This window comes from Mobula hypostoma, chromosome 10 (assembly GCF_963921235.1).
Source record: "Mobula hypostoma chromosome 10, sMobHyp1.1, whole genome shotgun sequence".
Lineage (NCBI taxonomy): Eukaryota > Metazoa > Chordata > Chondrichthyes > Myliobatiformes > Myliobatidae > Mobula > Mobula hypostoma.
In genome coordinates, this window is record NC_086106.1 from 86,064,778 (window position 1) to 86,083,033 (window position 18,256).

The following is an 18,256-nucleotide window of genomic DNA, read 5'->3' on the forward strand; positions in this document are numbered from 1 at the left end:
ATGGAACCTTTCATAACTTCCAGTGTTTTACAAATTCTTTTGGGTTCCATGTTATAGTGCAAAGTAATATGTTAATATCTTTTTAGAACTGTGTAAACAAGAACTTGCCATTAATATATTAACTAGAATGCCCATAACACTACAGGAAAATTATAATATAGTGGAAGTTATATTGCATTAGTGTAAATATCAGAATAGATAACTTAGTTGATCTAACACAGTACCGTATATCAAACTTGAGAGAGGAAAAAACATAAAATTCAATTAGGATTTGTTAAGTAATGTTATAGGTTGTCAAGGAAAGAGGGTTTCTGTGGAATTCTAGTATTGGCATTATGTTATAGTGTTGATACATTACACGGAGAATGATTTTTTTATAGATGGTCTAAAACCAGCATATTCTATCAAACAGCTAAAATATGTGAAGGAATTGGGTGAGATACGTGTTACTTGACACCTGGGTTCACTGTGTGAGGCAAACATTTCAAAGATATTTTTCTGGAGAGTTCTTTTCCGCAAATTCTTTTTATTGTCTAAATTTTTTTAATACAAACTGTTTCGAAGTACTTTTCACCCATTCAAATTTACAGACTTGCCATAAAGGCAACCACTTTTGAAAGTGGCTTTGCAAGTGGATAAAGTAGTAAGGAAGGTGTATGGCATGCTTAATTTCATTAGTATGGGTGTTGAGTTTAAGAGTAAGAAGGTCATGCTGCAACTGTATAAAACTTCAGTCAGACTGCACTGAGGAGTACAGCATGCAGTTTTGGTCACCACATTATTAGAAGGATGAGGAGACTGTGGAGAAGTGCAACAAGGTTTAGCAGTATGTTGTCAGGATTAGAGGCTTTGAGTTGTAAGAAAAGGTTGGATAAATTTGGGTTGTTCTCCCTAGAGTGTCAGAAGCTAGTGTAACTGGGTCTTGGTTACACTGGCTGCTGAGGTGTCTAAAATGGATTCTTTGTATGTTATATAAAATGGCTTTTCTGTAATAATAACTGCGATGTAAGGAGTTCTCTCTCTCTCTCCCTGCTTGTTTGGGTTATATTATTGATAAGGGAAGGAACGAACCAATGAGTGTCCATGTTAATCTTTCTGTGGGTGATATTCTGTCTCATGTGGCTGGGGACCGTGTGGTTTGGCGGGTTTTTTGGGTGGAGAAGACGGAGGAAGTTTGCATTCAGAGGCGCTCTGGTTGACCACCCGAGGAGTGGTCCCGTTCGGGTCGTCGGAGGCCGAGGACAGAGGGCTGAGGTTCTGCGGGATATTGAGTTCCAATGAAACCTTAAGCGCACTGACTTTTAAAACTCTATTCGAACTTTGGTGCCTTTCTTTGTTTTATTCTTTTAGAGTGTATTCTGTGTTAACCGATATTTGCAGTAAAGTGTACGTATTTAACTGCTTATGGTGTTCTGTCTGATCTGTGAATTGGGCGCTTACACAGCCTCCACATAAACTGGCTTATGGAGTTGGCTGGTTGCAGGGTTTCCGTAGACACTGAGGAGCAGGGTTTGTCTATAACCTTACACTAAGTAGAAACTTGACCATGGTTTTTGAAATTATGAGAGGCATAGATAAGGTAGACAGGATCAGGTAGAAATGTGAAAAAGCAGAGGACATGCTTGTAAGTTAAAAGAAGGGAAGTTTAAAGGCGATGTAAGTGTTAAGTTCTTTTTTTAACACAGAGAGTAGTAGCTGTCAGAAATAAATTACCAGAGGTAGTAGTGGAAGCATCTTGGTGGAGTTTAAGAGGCTTTTAGATAGACTGATGAATACAAAGGGAATGGAGGGACATGGATGATGCACAGGAGGAGGGCATTAGGTATAAATTGGAATCAAGATCAACACATCATGGATCCAATAGCCTGTCTATTGCTGTACCGTTCAATGCAGATCTTCCAATAATCAGTGAAAGCATTCTTTTTTCAGTGGCCCAATTGAATCAGCAGAGGAGGCTCCACACAGGTAGTAGGGGTGAGTAGTTAAAAAAAGTAGCATTTGTGGGCTTTTGACTTTTTCCAGCGGCCTCATTAAATTGCAATTCATTAGCAAGGGCAAAAAACACAAAGTAGGGATGTGGAATGGCCATTGTTGGAGCGGACCAGTGTTTAAGTGGGGAGGCTTTGACTCAAAAGGCTTTGGTGAAAACAAGCTTGGGTGAGGTAAGTTTCTGGTAAGTTTCTTCTTCATTCTTCACCTACCAGTGCATAGTCAGTACAGTGAGAATGGCTTCAGGGGTTGTGTTGTGTTCTTTGTGTGAGATGTGGGAATCCTGGGAGATCTCCAGCCTCCCAGATGGCTATATCTACATGAAGTGCACTGAGCTGAGGCTCCTCCGAGAATGTGTTAAGGAACTAGAGCCGCAGCTCAATGTCCTTTGGCTTAGATGTGAGAACTATAGGAGCTACAGGGAGGTAGTCCTCCAAAAGTTGCAGAAGGCAGGTATTCGGGTGACCATTAGGTGAGGGAAAGAAAGCAGGCAGCCAGTGCAAAGTACCCCTGTAGAGATTCCCCTCAAAAATAAGTATACTGCTTTGGATACTGCTGAGGGGAATGAGCTGTGTGACCAAGCCTCTGGCACTGAATCTGGAACTGCGGCTCAGAAGGGAAGGGGGAAGACGAGGACTGTAGTAGTGATAGAAGGATTCATAGTTAAAGGAGTAGACATGAGGTTCTGTGCAGGTGAAAGAGACATCTGGATGGTACATTGCCCCCCAGTTGTAAGGGTCAGGGACATCGACAGCATTCTAAAGGGGGGAGTATGAGCAGCCAGAAATCTTGGTACATATTAGCACCAATGATATTGGTAGGAAAAGGGAGGAGGTACTGAAGAGAGGATTAAGGGATTTATGCAGAAAGCTGAAAAGCAGGACCTCCAGGATAGTAATATTTGGATTGCTGCCTGTACTATGCACCAGTGAGGGTAAGAATAGGATGATTTGGCAGAGAGAGCATATAATCGAGCAAAAATTAATGCGAGTTTGAGGATTCAAATATTTTTAAAAACCAAAAGAAGGCAGATAAAAAAGCTAAAAAAAGAGAAAAAGTGAAATATGAAGGTAAGCTAATAATATAAATGAGAATACAAAAAGATTTTCCAGATATATAAAGAGTAAAAGAGAGGCGGGAGTAGATATCTGACTACCGGATAATGATGCTGGAGAGGTAGTGGGGGACAAGGAAAATTGCGGATGAATGTAATAAGTATTTTGCATCAGTCTTCACTGTGGAAGACACTAGCAGTATGCCAGAGGTACGAGAGTGTCAGGGAGCAGACAGGTGTGTCAGGTGTGTGCAGTTCTTATTACTAGCAAGAAGGTGCTTGGGAAACTGAAGGTAGATAAGTCACCTGGACCAGATGGACTACACCCTCGGGTTGTGAAAGAGGTAGCTGAAAAGATCGTGGAGACATTACTAATAATATTTCTAGAATCACTGGATCCTGGCATGGTTCTAGGGGACTGGAAGATTGCAAATGTCACTCCACTCTTCAAGAAGGCAGAAGAAAGGAAACTATAGGCCAGTTAGTCTGACCTCGGTGGTTGGGAGATGTTAGAGTTGATTGTCAAGGATGAGGTCTCTATGTACTTGGAAGCACATGATAAGATAGCTGAAAGGCAGCATGGTTTCCTTAAAGGAAAATCTTGCCTTACAAATCTGTTGGAATTCTTTGAGGAAATAGCAAGCAGGATAGACAAGGGATTTTCAGAAGGCCTTTGACAAGGTGCTGCACATAAGACTGCTTAATAAGATAAGAGCCCATCGTATTACAGGAAAGATACTAGAATGGATAGTGAATTGGCAGATTGGCAGGAGGCAAAGAGGGGTAATTAGGGGAGCCTTTTCCGGTTGGCTGCTGGTGACTAGTGGGTCGAGGTTGGGACCTCTTCTTTTTACATCATATGTCAATAGTTTGGATGACGGTAACAATGACTTTATGGCCAAGTTTGTGGATGATAACAAAGATAGGTGGAGGGGCAGGTAGTGTTGAGGAAGCAGGGAGGCTGCAGTAAGATTTAAACTGATTATGAGATTGGAAAAGAAGTGAGAGATGGAATACAGTGTTGGGAAGTGTAAGGTCATGCACTTTGGTAGAAGGACTAAAGGCATAGACTATTTTCTAAAGGGGGAGAAAATTGAAAAAATCCGAGATGTGCAGCGACTTGGGAGTCCTAATGCAGAGTTCTCTAAAGTTTAGCTTACAGGTTGAGTTGGTGGTGAGGAAGGAAATTGTAATTCATTTCAAGAGGACCTGAACATAAAAGCAGGATTTATAAGATACTGGTGAAGCCACACTTCATATCATGAAATGTCGTGAACTGTTTTGGGCCCCTTATTTAAGAAAGGATGTGCTGATGTTGGAGAGGGTTCAGAGGAGGTTCATGAGAATAGTTCTAGGGAAGTAAAGGGTTATTGTATGAGGAATGTTTGATATCTCTGGGCCTGTATTCACTGGAGTTTAGAAGAATGAGGAGGAGATCTCATTGAAAGCAACCTAATGTTGAAAGGCCTAGACAGAGTGGATGTGGAGAGGATGTTTCCTATGGTGGGGGAGTTCAACACCAGAGGACACAGCCTCACAATAAAATGATGTCCATTTAGAATGGAGATGAGGAAGTATTTCTTTGGCCAGAAGCTGGTAAAACTGTGGAAAATGTTGCCACAGGTTGCTGTGGAGGCCAGGTCACTGGGTATATTTAAGGCAGAGTTTGATAGGTCCTTAGTTATTCAGGACATAAAACATTACAGTGAGAAGGCAGGAGAATGGATCAGCCATGATGAATTGGCAGAGCAGAGCTGAATGCCCTAATTCTGTTCCCATGTCTTAAGGTCTTATAGTCTTATAACCTCTGATTTTTTTTTCTCTGAAATATCTGAATTAATTCTGCAAATCATTATTTGTTATGCAGTGGTTCATTCAATCTACTATCACCCTCTCTAACTTGTCAGCAAAGTTCTCATTTGTGATGAGGTTCAGAGACGTCCAACTAATTCTGTGTTATCCAACTGACTGAAGACTGATACCGCTCTGCAAGCTTATAAGAAATCAAATCTCATCAGTTTGTTAGTTAAGTCCATATGCTGTCCAACATGCTGCAATAAAATGCTGTTACTCAATGTTAGCATCAGTTTGTTCCTCTAAGTAGCCAACTCACCTCCACTTGTTGGCAGATCTGAATGAGTCTACCCATCTGTGACTCCAGCTCGGTATTCCTCTTCACAAGGTTCGTAAGGTTAGCTTCCAACGCTTGCTGTGGTGAGACAAGAATTAGTTGTAAGAGCTTTAGGTGTGTCTTTTTTTGGCTATTTATGTGCTCTACAAGCAAAATAGTCACCTGAATAGCCATTCTCCTGTATCCCAAATAATGAATGGATATTAACCCTATTTCAGAATGAAATGCTTCTCCAACTAACCTATCTGGTGATTCCACATAATCTCTTGTTAATGAGGTTCTTTGTCAGCAGTGGATTGTTGCTCACTCATGTCTGGGTTGAAATGATACATTAGATATTTTATTTTTGGAACATGACTATGTCAGGAAAGGCTCAGTAGTCCTGGAGCAGTTATTGCAGGGCACCATAGCTCTAGGGGTGCATGGATTCTAGCCCCAGTTTGATCCTAATATTAAATGCTAGTTCTATGTAGTACCCCAATTCTCCCAAGGTGGTTTTCCTTTCACATCCTAAAGACATACTGGTGGGTTAATTGTCTACTGAAATCTACACTTCAGTGTAGGTAAATGGCAAGAGAATGAAGGAGATTATTTGGGCATGTAAGGGAACACAAGTTACAGAGTTGCAGGGAAGTATGAAGGATAGAATGGGATTGAAGTGTATGTACACTTGGGAACTGGCAGGGACTCGTTAATCCAAATGGCCTGTTTGTAATATTTTAAAGCCATTTATTGCATCTCTCTCAAAATAGGTAGTTCATCAGGCTTTTCTGAGGATAGTTAGAAGTTGTCAATCATAGATCTAGAATCATGTATATGCCAGACGAAGTCAGTGCTACAGATATCCTTCCAGAAGTAAGTGTACTCAAATACCAGGGTATGGTTATACTTTTGATATGTCTTTATATTTTGGATCTATTTAGATAAGTGGAGTTAAATTCCTCAACTCCCATGCTGAGATCGATCTCCAAGCTATTCATTCACATACGTGGATAGCTATAATTACTGTAAAATTCTGAACAACTAGACCAGTAATATAATATCAACATGATCACATCTCCAGTGATCCAATTTTATTTGACAAAGAATCATTACAATGGCACAGAGATTAAAGTTTAATTCCTTCAATATTGGTTAAATTCAGCAGAAAATTCCACAGACGAAAAGGTAGATTTATGTCAAGGTTGCCATTATGTTCCCCTATGTTGATTTATTTTAAACTGTATCCAAAGATGTTGCATATCAAATGCTGAATCCTTAATATGTTCTGCCATTTCAGTTTTATTTGCCATAAGCATGGATCTTGAGAAAATATATCTTTTGTGCAACAATATTGATCGTCATCTCACTTTTACTTAATTAGTTTATGCAGAAGGGTGTATGCTGAAGGCGTTTACAGATGAATAGGCATTTCAAGACCAGAGTGTGACACATTTATCAAAGCTTCAGCGTAAGTTCTACTTCATTTACTAGGTGTCTGAAAGAAATGATAACTATACATTGGTGAAAAGACAGCAATAAAGAATGCATCTGACAGAGATGTAAAATATCAACCATATGAGAACATTACTCAGAATTTCTGATCATCTACTTAAAGCATTTCTGTCCTATACTTTGTTAATGGGCCAGAATGGTCTTATTGACTCCAACAATGCAGCATGTTCTTATTGTTTCAAGTACAAAGTAACACACATAAAATGTTGGAGGAACTCTGCAGGTCAGGCAGCATCTCCGGAGAGGAATAAACAGTCATTGTTTTGGGCTGACTGCTTATTAATCTGCAGTGATGCTGTCTAATCTGCTGAGCTCCTCCAGCATTTTATGTGTGTTACTCTGAATTTCCAGCAACTGCAGAATCTCCTGTATTTGTTATTTCAAGTACTCGTGTTTACAGTATGTACATTGTATGTTTTCTTCTTATGCTGAGGACCACAGACAAACTGACTTCCACCTCATATCTATCTGCACCAAAACATGAAACACTCACCAGCAAAGGGTTTGTACTATTTTTGAATTTGATTAAGATTTTCACATTTTACATGTAACCTACAAAAATAATGCAATTATTTAAAAATTAACCTTTCCAGGTATATTTTTTGTGGTGCTGACAATCCTGAAAGGATGTTAGTCTATTTTGAACAAATGTGTTATAAAAAAACCTGATACATGAAACCAAAATCATATAGTATCTTGAATGGTGACCCAACAAAAAAAATCAGAATTTCTCATCATTTTAGCAAAAATATGATTTAAATGATTTGAAATAAATATGATTTAGTTAAGGAAATCAGTTGGAACCTATCTGAAATACAATAGCTGCCTGGTATCATTTCACCTTTAAGAACTCAATAGCATTTGACATTATTCCTAACATTGTAGTCAATACTATTTTATTTTACTCTAGTTATCCATTATTGTGTTGGCCTTTGACATCACTATAGATTAATACTAACTAATTGAACAAGAACAACAGGAATTCTGCAGATGCTGGAAATTCAAGCAACATACATCAAAGTTGCTGGTGAACGCAGCAGGCCAAGCAGCATCTATAGGAAGAGGTGCAGTCAACGTTTCAGGCCGAGACGAAGGGTCTCGGCCTGAAATATCGACTGCACCTCTTCCTATAGATGCTGCTTGGCCTGCTGCGTTCACCAGCAACTTTGATGTATGTTAATTGAACAAGAATCTGCATTTGCCATAGTATGCTTTAATACCAAGTTACACATTGTTAGTTCAGTTGTCAAAGTGTTTCCACCACTCATGGATCTGGATAAATGGATTGCTCAAACACAGACAAAAACTCAAGATGATATTGTGAGAATGAATCTTCCAAGCACTTGCACTCATTGAAATAATTCCCATGCGCTAAGCAAGGAATTGAAATAGCTACCCATGAAATATTTACACCTTTTAATAAGTTCACTTGTTTTATTGGCGTTTTAATGTTGCTGCTATGGAGTTGTACTAACTGTAGTACAGTTGTACGTGTGTTGTTAGGATAACATACCAGGGACGGCTTTGGTTCTTACGTTGGCACCAGTCCTACCAATCCATTGGAGGCAGCGGGTGGGTGGAGAGGAAGTGAGTTTGTTGCACAAAGTCCTCACCAACATGTCTCCACTGGTCAGCAAGAGGCTTGAGGTGACCCTCTACTCTGAGAGCTCCTGCTCCCTTGCTGAGATGGAAGTAATATTGTAAATGATGACAAATGTCAGGTAGGCTGTGGTACAGGTGAAATGTAAAACTCGCTTGCAGCAGCATCACTGGCTCTTAGAACATGGAGCAGAAACAGAATCAGATTCTTGTTTTTATTATCAAACATCTGTTGTGAAATTTGTTGTTCTGCAGCAGCAGTGTGGAACGCTAATTAGAACAATAAATAAATAGTGCAGAAAGAGGGCAAAATGATGAGGTTGTGTTCATGGACCATTCAGAATTCTGAAGACAGTATGGAAGCAACTGTTCCTATGTTAAATGTGCAACTTCAGGCTCCTTTCCCTCCTCCCTGAAGGCAGTAATGAGAAGAGGCAATGTCCTGGATGGCGAGGGTCATTAAATGACCATTGCTGCCTTCTAGAGGCTCTGCCTTTTGAAGATTTCCCTGATGGTGGGGTGACTAGTGCCCATGATGGAGTTGGCTGAGTCTACAACTTCTGTAGTTTTCTCCCCCATTCCTGTGCATCGGAGCCTCCGTACCAAGCAGTGACACAGCCTCTCAGAATGCCCTCCGTGATGAATCTATAGAAATTTGCTCACAGTCTTTGGTGACATATAAAATCTCCTCAGACTCCTAATGAAATATAGCCACTGGTGTGCTGCCTCCGTTATTGTATCAGCATATTAGGTCCAACATACACCCTCTGAGATATTGATACATTGGCACTTGAAACTGCTCACCCTTTCCATTGATGATCCCTTGATGAGGACTGAAGTCCACAATGAATTCCTTGGTCTTACTGACTTTGAGTACAACGCTGTTTATACAGTGTGGGGTACACCCTTCCGGCTCTTGGAGCAAAACAACCCCCAATTTAACCCTAGCACAGGGCAATTTGCAATGACCAATTAACCTACCAACTCGTATGTCTTTGAACTGTGGGAGGAAACCGGAGTACCCAGCGGAAACCCACTCAGTCATGGGGAGAACATAAAAAACTCCTTACAGACAGCGGTGGGATTGTCCCTAGGTCACTGGTACTGTAACTCATTGTGCTAACTACCATGCTACCATGCCGCCAGTTGTTGTGACACCACTCAACCAGTTGATTATTGTCAGGTCACTCGTCTGAGTGCTACTGGTACCATGTAACCCAGTACTACCTGTCGCATGGTCGGGTGGTTGGTGGCTAAACCGGCTCCCCTACCAGGCTTGCCTGGTGAGGAGGGTGGCTAGTCACCCTGCAGGACGAAAAACAAGACCTGTCAAAGGGCAAATGAACCCTCTCATAGCGTCCACGGCCATCTAGCAAACACGTGCCGTGAAGTGCGGAAAGGGCATCCCTTGCATCGAAGCTTGGTCTGGGCATTCACTGCAACAGAACTTCCCCCAGCCGTCTTGGACCCCACCATGCCACTGGATCCGGGAGGGGATGTCGAGAGGGTGGGTCTGGACCTGTGTAACCCCCTACTCACCTAAAATCCACTCACGCACACACTGTTCCTTTCTGAGGAACTGAAAGGAACCATCATCATCCTATGGGGGCGGGGGAGGAGGAGGATGAGGATGAGAGAGAGGGTGTGAGAGAGAGGGAGAGGGGGAGAGAGCGAGAGAACGACGATCTATCGCACTCCTGTACATCTCCTCATCACCATCTGAGATTCTGCCAACGACTGTTGTGTCATTGGCAAACTTATAGATCGTGTACAGCACAGTGTAGATTTTTCGACTTATAATGTTGTGCCAAGCTTTTAACCTTTTCCTAAATCAGTCTAACCCTTCCCTTTTACATAGCCCTCCATTTTAGTAAGATTCATAATATAGTATTTATAAGGTAGCATATATAAGCTTCAGAGTTTATTTTTATGTAAGCATATCTGGATCAGTAAACCTGCACTTTGGGTAGAGGGGAAGGCTACAACAGAATACTAAGGGAAGGCAGGGCACTCTGCACCATGAAAGGTAGGTGATATATTTACTCCTGCTGTTAAGCCATTGCTGCCTTCTTCAGATAAATTATGTCTAGCCTAAGTTTGAGGACAACATCAACTTATTCACTGAGATAATGCTGTTCCTTTTCAATTCAAACCTCATATTGCAATAAGTTACTGATGTAGTAAAAGTCCTTTTTACTGCAAAATCAACAAATCAGCTGATTTTATCATTGTGGAAGAGCAGCATGAAGCTTTCCTCATTTACTGTTTTAAATAGGACTAACAAAAGGATCAACACACATCAAAGTTGCTGGTGAACGCAGCAGGCCAGGCAGCATCTGTAGGAAGAGGTGCAGTCGACGTTTCAGGCCGAGACCCTTTGTCAGGACTAACTGAAGGAAGAGTGAGCAAGGGATTTGAAAGCTGGAGGGGGAGGGGGAGATCCAAAATGATAGGAGAAGACAGGAGGGGGAGGGATAGAGCCAAGAGCTGGACAGGTGATTGGCAAAAGGGGATACGAGAGGATCATGGGACAGGAGGTCTGGGAAGAAAGACAAAGGGGGGGGGACCCAGAGGATGGGAAAGAGGTATATTCAGAGGGACAGAGGGAGAAAAAGGAGAGTGAGAGAAAGAATGTGTGCATAAAAATAAGTAACAGATGGGGTACGAGGGGGAGGTGGGGCCTTAGCGGAAGTTAGAGAAGTCGATGTTCATGCCATCAGGTTGGAGGCTACCCAGACGGAATATAAGGTGTTGTTCCTCCAACCTGAGTGTGGCTTCATCTTTAGAGTAGAGGAGGCCGTGGATAGACATGTCAGAATGGGAATGGGATGTGGAATTAAAATGTGTGGCCACTGAGAGATCCTGCTTTCTCTGGCTAACTCTTACTAACTCTTCCTTCAGTTAGTCCTGACGAAGGGTCTCGGCCTGAAACGTTGACTGCACCTCTTCCTACAGATGCTGCCTGGCCTGCTGCGTTCACCAGCAACTTTGATGTGTGTTGCTTGAATTTCCAGCATCTGCAGAATTCCTGTTGTTTGCTAACAAAAGGATCATGGGATTCATCTCAATCCATGGTTGTCCTTCAAATAAGATGGTGTGTATCCACTGACTAATTCATTGTGGCCTATGCTAATTATGGAAGGTATCTCCTGCCAATGTACCCTACATATCATCAAGAAAATTCAGAATTCCCTTCATTGACGAGGACTTGATGGAAGTGCAAATCAGAGATGGCAGTGATGCATCAATATGCAATCCTTTGAGCATGGCAAAACACTGTCCACATGGGATTATTCCTGAACCAAGCTATGAAACAGTCTCTTTGAAAAACAAATTACTTAAAACAAGCAGTTCTCATAAATCTACAATCCACTCAGTGAGTGCTCCCACATGGCAGAACCCCTGCTGATGTTCTTTTTACAGCAGTCAAAATTCCTCATGCAACTTGGTTGGAATAATGTGCTGAAATCTGATCTGTAACCTGAAGCTACAAGGGTACATTTAAAGCAATATACACAAAATACTGGAAGAACTCAGGAGGTCAGGAAGCATTAATGGAAATGAATAAACAGTCGACTTCTTGAGTTGGGACCCTTCCTCAGGGCCGGAAAGGAACGAGGAAGACACCAGAATAAAAAGATGGAGGGGAAGGAGGATAGCTGGAAGATGATAGGTGAAGCCAAGTGGGTGGGAAAGATTAAAGGGGTGGAGCGGAAGGAATCTGATAGGAAAGGAGAATGGACCATAAGAGAAAGGGAAGGAAAAGGAAGCACCAAGGGAAGGTGGTAGGCCAGTGAGAAGGGGTAACAGGCCAGAGTGGGGAACAGAATAAAAGGGAAGTTGGGGGGGGGGAATTTCTTTTTTACCGGAAGGAGAAATCATTATTCATACCATCAGGTTGTTGCAGGCTATCCAGGTGGAATACAAAGTGTTGCTCATCCACCCTGAGGGTGTCTCATCTTGACACAAAACGAGACCATGGACCAATATGTTGGAATGGGAATGGGAATTAAAATGTTTGATCATCTGGAAGTTCTGCTTTTGGTGGATGGAGCAGAGATGCTCAATGAAGTGGTCACCCAATTTACCATACGCCTCACCAATACAGATATGTATTAAATGTAATATTTAATGCAGGCTTGTGAATAGCAATTGAATTGTGGCTGAAAAGTATTTAAATATTAAGCTTTAGTTAATATACGTAATATTTTTCCATTGACTTTTGAAGTCTTTCTTAATTCTGCATTTTAAGTTTGGTGTATGTATATGATTGAAACCAATAAGTTAGGAAGATCTGAGATGATAAATGACTAAGGTACTAATGAGATCACTTTGAAGCCGCTTTCACAAAGATCAAAGTGATTCAACAGATTGCCTCAGGAACTGAAAACTCATCTTAGACCAATTGCAGTGGAAGCTTGCTTAGAGTGAATGTAAATTAGTGAAGAATGATAAAAGTGTACCATAATGAAAACAATTGGACAAAAATTGGTTATGCTAGTGAAGTATTTATGTAATTGCTCAACAATTGGTTGTACTAATAATTCAGAGGTCACCTGCTTCAATCACTGCATGGAAGTTTCAATACATGAAGTAAAATAGACCAATGAAAATTGCCCACAAAAGCCATCAGCTTATTCATAGAATCTAAATGAATCATAAACACTCTATATTCAGGGAAATAAATGTTGTTTTTGCTTAAAAATGAACTCAGTCCCACAATGAAAAATGCGGTAAACTCCTAACCGTCAGTTTGTGCAGATAGTCACTCATTTTCAGTGATGCTCGATACAGTAACCATGCCAAATAGCTGGAGATAGTTATTTTTAGAAAATTATTAATAATTTTAATATTTATAGGCATGTTGATAATCTTTGTTTATGATGGAAGATTACATTTTTCATGTGACATACTGAGTCAATTATAACACACCTGATCCGGAGTCTGATTAAGTTTTCTCACATCAAAAATTGTCATACTTAGCTGCAAACTATGTTCAATTGCTGCATTAATACGGCATTTTTATTCTCTACGTCTATCATCACTGTGACTTGAATAATGCAGTCAATCTACTAGTCACTCAATGGTGAATTGTAGCCAGCATTGTGACAAGGAGCAAATTATTAGGTGCCCATTATTAGGTACAAGTAAGCAATAGTACTCCAGAAAAGGAGATTTACGTACTTGGACTGAATTGAACATGTGATTAGTTAAAGGCAGGAAAATTGCTCCTTGGGGTTACTGACTATGTGAAAACTTATATTTACTCTGCATAATGTTAAAATGAGAATTTGTGACGTGTATTGCATTTCTATATGCCAAGACAGAATGACTGAATCCATTGCATGAAAGATCCCATTTAGCTGACTGAGATCAAAGCTGGTTAGTGTTTTATTTGTGACTTATGTTCTGTCTTCATAACTTTAAAATGGTCATTCACCCATGTAAATAAACCCCAACCAATACTTAGCAACAGTAGGTTTTAGGATAGGCATTGTGGACCTTTGCCTTTGAAATAACAAAACTGAGAAAGAATCTTGGAGGCAGAATATTTATCTAGCACTTAATCAAAATCTTACATCTATGCTCAATTCCTTACAGAAAATGTGGCATCCAATTAAGATACTCTTTAACATATATATCTGAATGTATATGAAAAAAATTTACTATTACCAATACTTCTGTCCATAATTAAATGGTAATTATTATGCATCCCAAGCCTCTTTATAACACTATCTGTCAGATGAACTGATGTTTTCATTGAAGAAGAATGTAGATTGTTTTTCATGATCTCAGGATATCTTAAGATGCTTCACAACAAAGAATTATAGTTACTGGTGTAATGTAGAGAAGACACATCTGCCTTTTTTTTGCATAATAAGATCCTTCAAGTAGCAATGTCTGAACTGATAACCTTAGATATTTTAGGGCCATCTGAGAAGGAAGACAATGCCTCAGGTTTATGCCTCATTCAAAAAAATAGGTGCCCAAGAAATGAGCTGATAAGAATGAAATTGGTTGATCAGAAGTGAAAATAGTGGTGGAGGGAGGTGGGAGGTAGAATAAGTGGTGGTGAAGTTATGAATTTGATCAGGAAAGTGCCTAATCAAATTTCCAGAGTGATTGCACATGGAAGTAGTTGTTACTGTGTTTTATGCCTGGTAAAGTAAATTTTAATCGTATATCATTGAATATTTTTGTTATGCCACTGAACTTCTGAACCAGCATTGATATCAAATATTGTGTCTGTATTATCCCTCAATCATCAGATTCTTGCACCAGAGGGATAACTGTACTCAACTTCACTCACCCAAACACTGAACTGATTTCACAACCTGTGGACTTTCTTTCAAGGTCACTATAGTCTCATTGTTTCAATATTTATTTATTCATTATTATTTTGTTTTCTTTTTTGGATTTGCAATGTTTGTCATCCTTTGCACATTGGCAGTCTGTCTATTTTTGCCGTGTGCTTTTTTTCGTCGATGCTATTTCTTTGTATTTACTGTGTATGTCCCCAAGAAAATGAATCTCTGTGAGTATATCATCAGATATATGTACTTCGATAATAAATTTACTTTGAACATTAAACTTTGAATTTCACAAAGTCTGGTAAGCAAGACCTGGACAAAATTTAATTCTTCCTCTGTGAAAAAAAAAGCTACTGTATTGAATTATCCATCTCTCCCTTCAAATAATTTACAATTCCTTTACAAAATTTATTGGTGTGGCTCTGCTAAAGACTGGATAGGTCAACTGGCTAAGTCAACTGGCTACACCTTATGCATTTTCCCTCTTGGACTAGGAATTTAGTTTCAGTGACAATCAATGAAGGATCTCTTGCTGGGTTAATCCTTTATAGAATGTGCTTATGCAGCTTCCACATAAGCAAACTCCAAAACTAGCCATCTTAACTGCTTGAGTCCACAAGAATGCATGTTAAAAATAGCTCAGTAGTATAAAGAGGTTTCTTTTCATTTTGAGTTAGCAATTAAAGAAAATTCATGGTTTACTCATCTGTCTCACAATACATTTTCCTTGACCAACTCAGTTAATTTATGTAACTCATTAAGGTGATAAAGAGAAATATCCAAACAAATCTGTGGCATCTTAATTACATTTCTAAACTCATGCCTCCATCCCATTCAATCTTTCACGAACTTCCTGCCGTGTTGTTTATCTGCACTGCACTTTCTCTAATACACTCCCATTGGGCATTGTTGCTGTTCTACCTTGTGCTATGTCAATACATTGAGTATTGAACAGTATACAAGACAAGCTTTTCACTGTATCTTGGTACATGTGATAATAATAACCCAACTGCAATTCCAAAATGCTGGGTGGGGGGGGGGATAGAGGGGGGAGAGAAGGGGGGAGGGGGGAGAGAGGGGGAGGAGAGAGGGGAGACAGGAGGGGGGATAGAGGGGGAGAGGGGGAGAGAGGGAGGAGGGGGAAGGAGGGGAAAGGGGGAGAGAGGGGGAGAGAGGGGAGGAGAGGCGGGAGAGAGGGGGTCTTGTTCTTCAGACCCTTCTGCTTATACCAGGATCTTTGATGCTTTATCATCTGTGTTGCAACAGTCTCTCTGAGACATCAGCTAACATGGCTCAGTGACACCAAGCAAGCACTCTATTTCTTCCCACAGAGGTCTGTGGATATGTGTGACACTGCCAGTGGCATTGCTAAATTTGTCTTTCTACTTGAAAAGAGAAGTTTTTGGTGGACATTCTTGAAGTAATGGGGTGAAACAAGGATTCTGACACAGCAATGACAAAAACAAGGCAAAAAACCTCAAAGTGAGATAATAGTTAATGAGTTAAGGTGATCCCTCACCTTTACTGCACTAGTTCTGCTTTACTCTGAAGACATCTGTGGACGTGATCTTCCCTCCATTGAGGACATTTTTGCAGCAGGTGCAGAAAGAAGGCCTGGAAGATCATCAGGGACACAAATCACCCCAACCATAAACGGCATGGCAGCATTAAAGCCAGGACAAACAGGCTACAGGACAGCTTCTGTCTACAAGCCATAGACTTTTAAATTCACATGTCTGTACATTGCGATGGAGCCATGGCACAAAGATTTTTACTCTCATGTTGTAGGATGGATATAAGATTTAAATAAATTCAATCATTTAATCATACAAGGGAGAAATTTTAAGTAATTTTGTGGAGTCGCCGCCTAGTAGTTTAATTATTTCTATTTAGCAAAATCAAATAGAACATAAGTTTTTTTCTTTCTGGAATAAAATGTTATAACTACAATTTCTGGGTCATTTCACATCAGATATTCAAGCAGTCAAGTTGGAGAGTGAAATTCCCTGTGTACTTTTGAGATTTAAGCATTCAGTTAATGGGATCATGTTATTCCTCATGCAGAGATTCCTTCCAAGCACCTGGAGGGAATTTACATGGTATCTGGCACTCCCAGAATAAGCTGTCCTTGTTTAGATAGTGTCATCCTGAGACCTCAGCTTTCATCTTTTAGCCTCCACCACATCTTGATCTCTGGCTCAAACTCTCTTCTATGGTGCTTTAGAGCTGGTTCTCAAAACCACTGCCCTTGTTCCCATTCCCTATTACTTACGCTACTGGCCCGATCTTTATTATAATCCTGCTTTGCATTCCCTTTGAGTATCATAGCAGAGGCACTCAATGTCTCTCAGCTCCACCCAACACCATCACTATCTTAGACACCCACCCCCCCTTTCCACCTCAATCACCACAGCATAATGTTTCCTCTACCTATGCCACAACAGGGTATGGAAACCCCTCTGTACCACTGAACCTGACCTGGGAACAAATTAATAGATGCTCGTCTCTCACCCCAAAAAACATGCAATGCCTTTTCAATTCTACAATTTTCTTCAGGGATTGAGATTGAGAGAACAACTGAACATTTCATTGTCTTGCACTCTCCACTTACTGAAATGCTACTTTATTTTGCATTCACTGGAAGTACTACGTGTTTTACATTATACATTCTTCACATAAATATACAACTAAGTGGTTGCTAAACACAAGACATAGATAGGTACATTAATGCACATCCAGAGAAATATGCCAATTTCAATCAAGAACTTCAAAGACATTTTGAAATAACAGCCATAGTAATTTTCACCTACACGGAGGAAGTAAACGCTAGGTCATATCTGGGAATGCAAGTTGTATTAACTTCAGAGATCCTGAGGAAAACATCACTCCTGCTTCAGGCTGAAAGGAAGTTGAACAACGCCAATGGTTGAAGAGCCTGCTCACGTTCAAAGCAGAGCAATTTCCTCTTGACATCCTGTACTGATCCAAATTTATAGCACAGCCAGGCAGAACTGAACTGAAAAGAGCTGATATTAAATTTGCTGATTATAACCCAGGAAATGGATTTAGGAAGGAGTTCAAAACCTCACTGGTTTCTAATATGTTAGTACTGAATTCAACTAACTCTGCTGAGACAATTGAATTCATTTTTGACAGTTGTTGGCATCACAAGATAAAATAGCCGCATAATTTTCTTCTTCTATTGACTGTGTACTGCTTGTGAGATCATACTAGACTCAAAGATGAAGGTCTGATGTGTCACAGCCTGCAGTTTAATCAAGGGTTGTGAAAGGTTTATGAATCTTACTGTCAGATGTTCTTTCTATTAGCTGCAATGCCATCAACAATACAATGACAATACGGTATGCAAATTCCATGCATAGTTTTGATAATAAACATAGTAATTGGAATTAATAATGGGAATACAATATATGTAATTATAGCCTGTTCTGTTAACCCCTCCCGCTAACCTTCTCACTGCTAATGAAGACTAAAACTAGTCTGTAATATTCTGTTTCCAGACCAATTTCCTTTGGTTGGAGTCAACTTGGATTTACAGAGATAATGCCCTGGGATTCCGATCACCAAAATGAAGCCTGTGATCTTGCAACACTGATAATGGCTATTTAATTAAAGAAGAGACAGCGTGGGAAGGAGCTGCAGGCCAACCTGCCTTGC

The 18,256-nt window shown here is 40.3% G+C and overlaps 1 protein-coding gene across 8 annotated transcripts in view; it reads right to left on the reverse strand.

Moving 5' to 3' along the window:
- Positions 1-18,256, reverse strand: part of LOC134353008 (probable E3 ubiquitin-protein ligase MID2) — a 245,231-nt gene that overhangs the window by 46,537 nt on the left and 180,438 nt on the right. For all 8 annotated transcript variants that reach the window (XM_063060783.1, XM_063060781.1, XM_063060780.1 and 5 more), the window contains one exon: positions 5,157-5,252. In XM_063060783.1, coding sequence (XP_062916853.1) covers positions 5,157-5,252 — 96 coding nt within the window. The remainder of the gene's footprint in view (positions 1-5,156; positions 5,253-18,256) is intronic.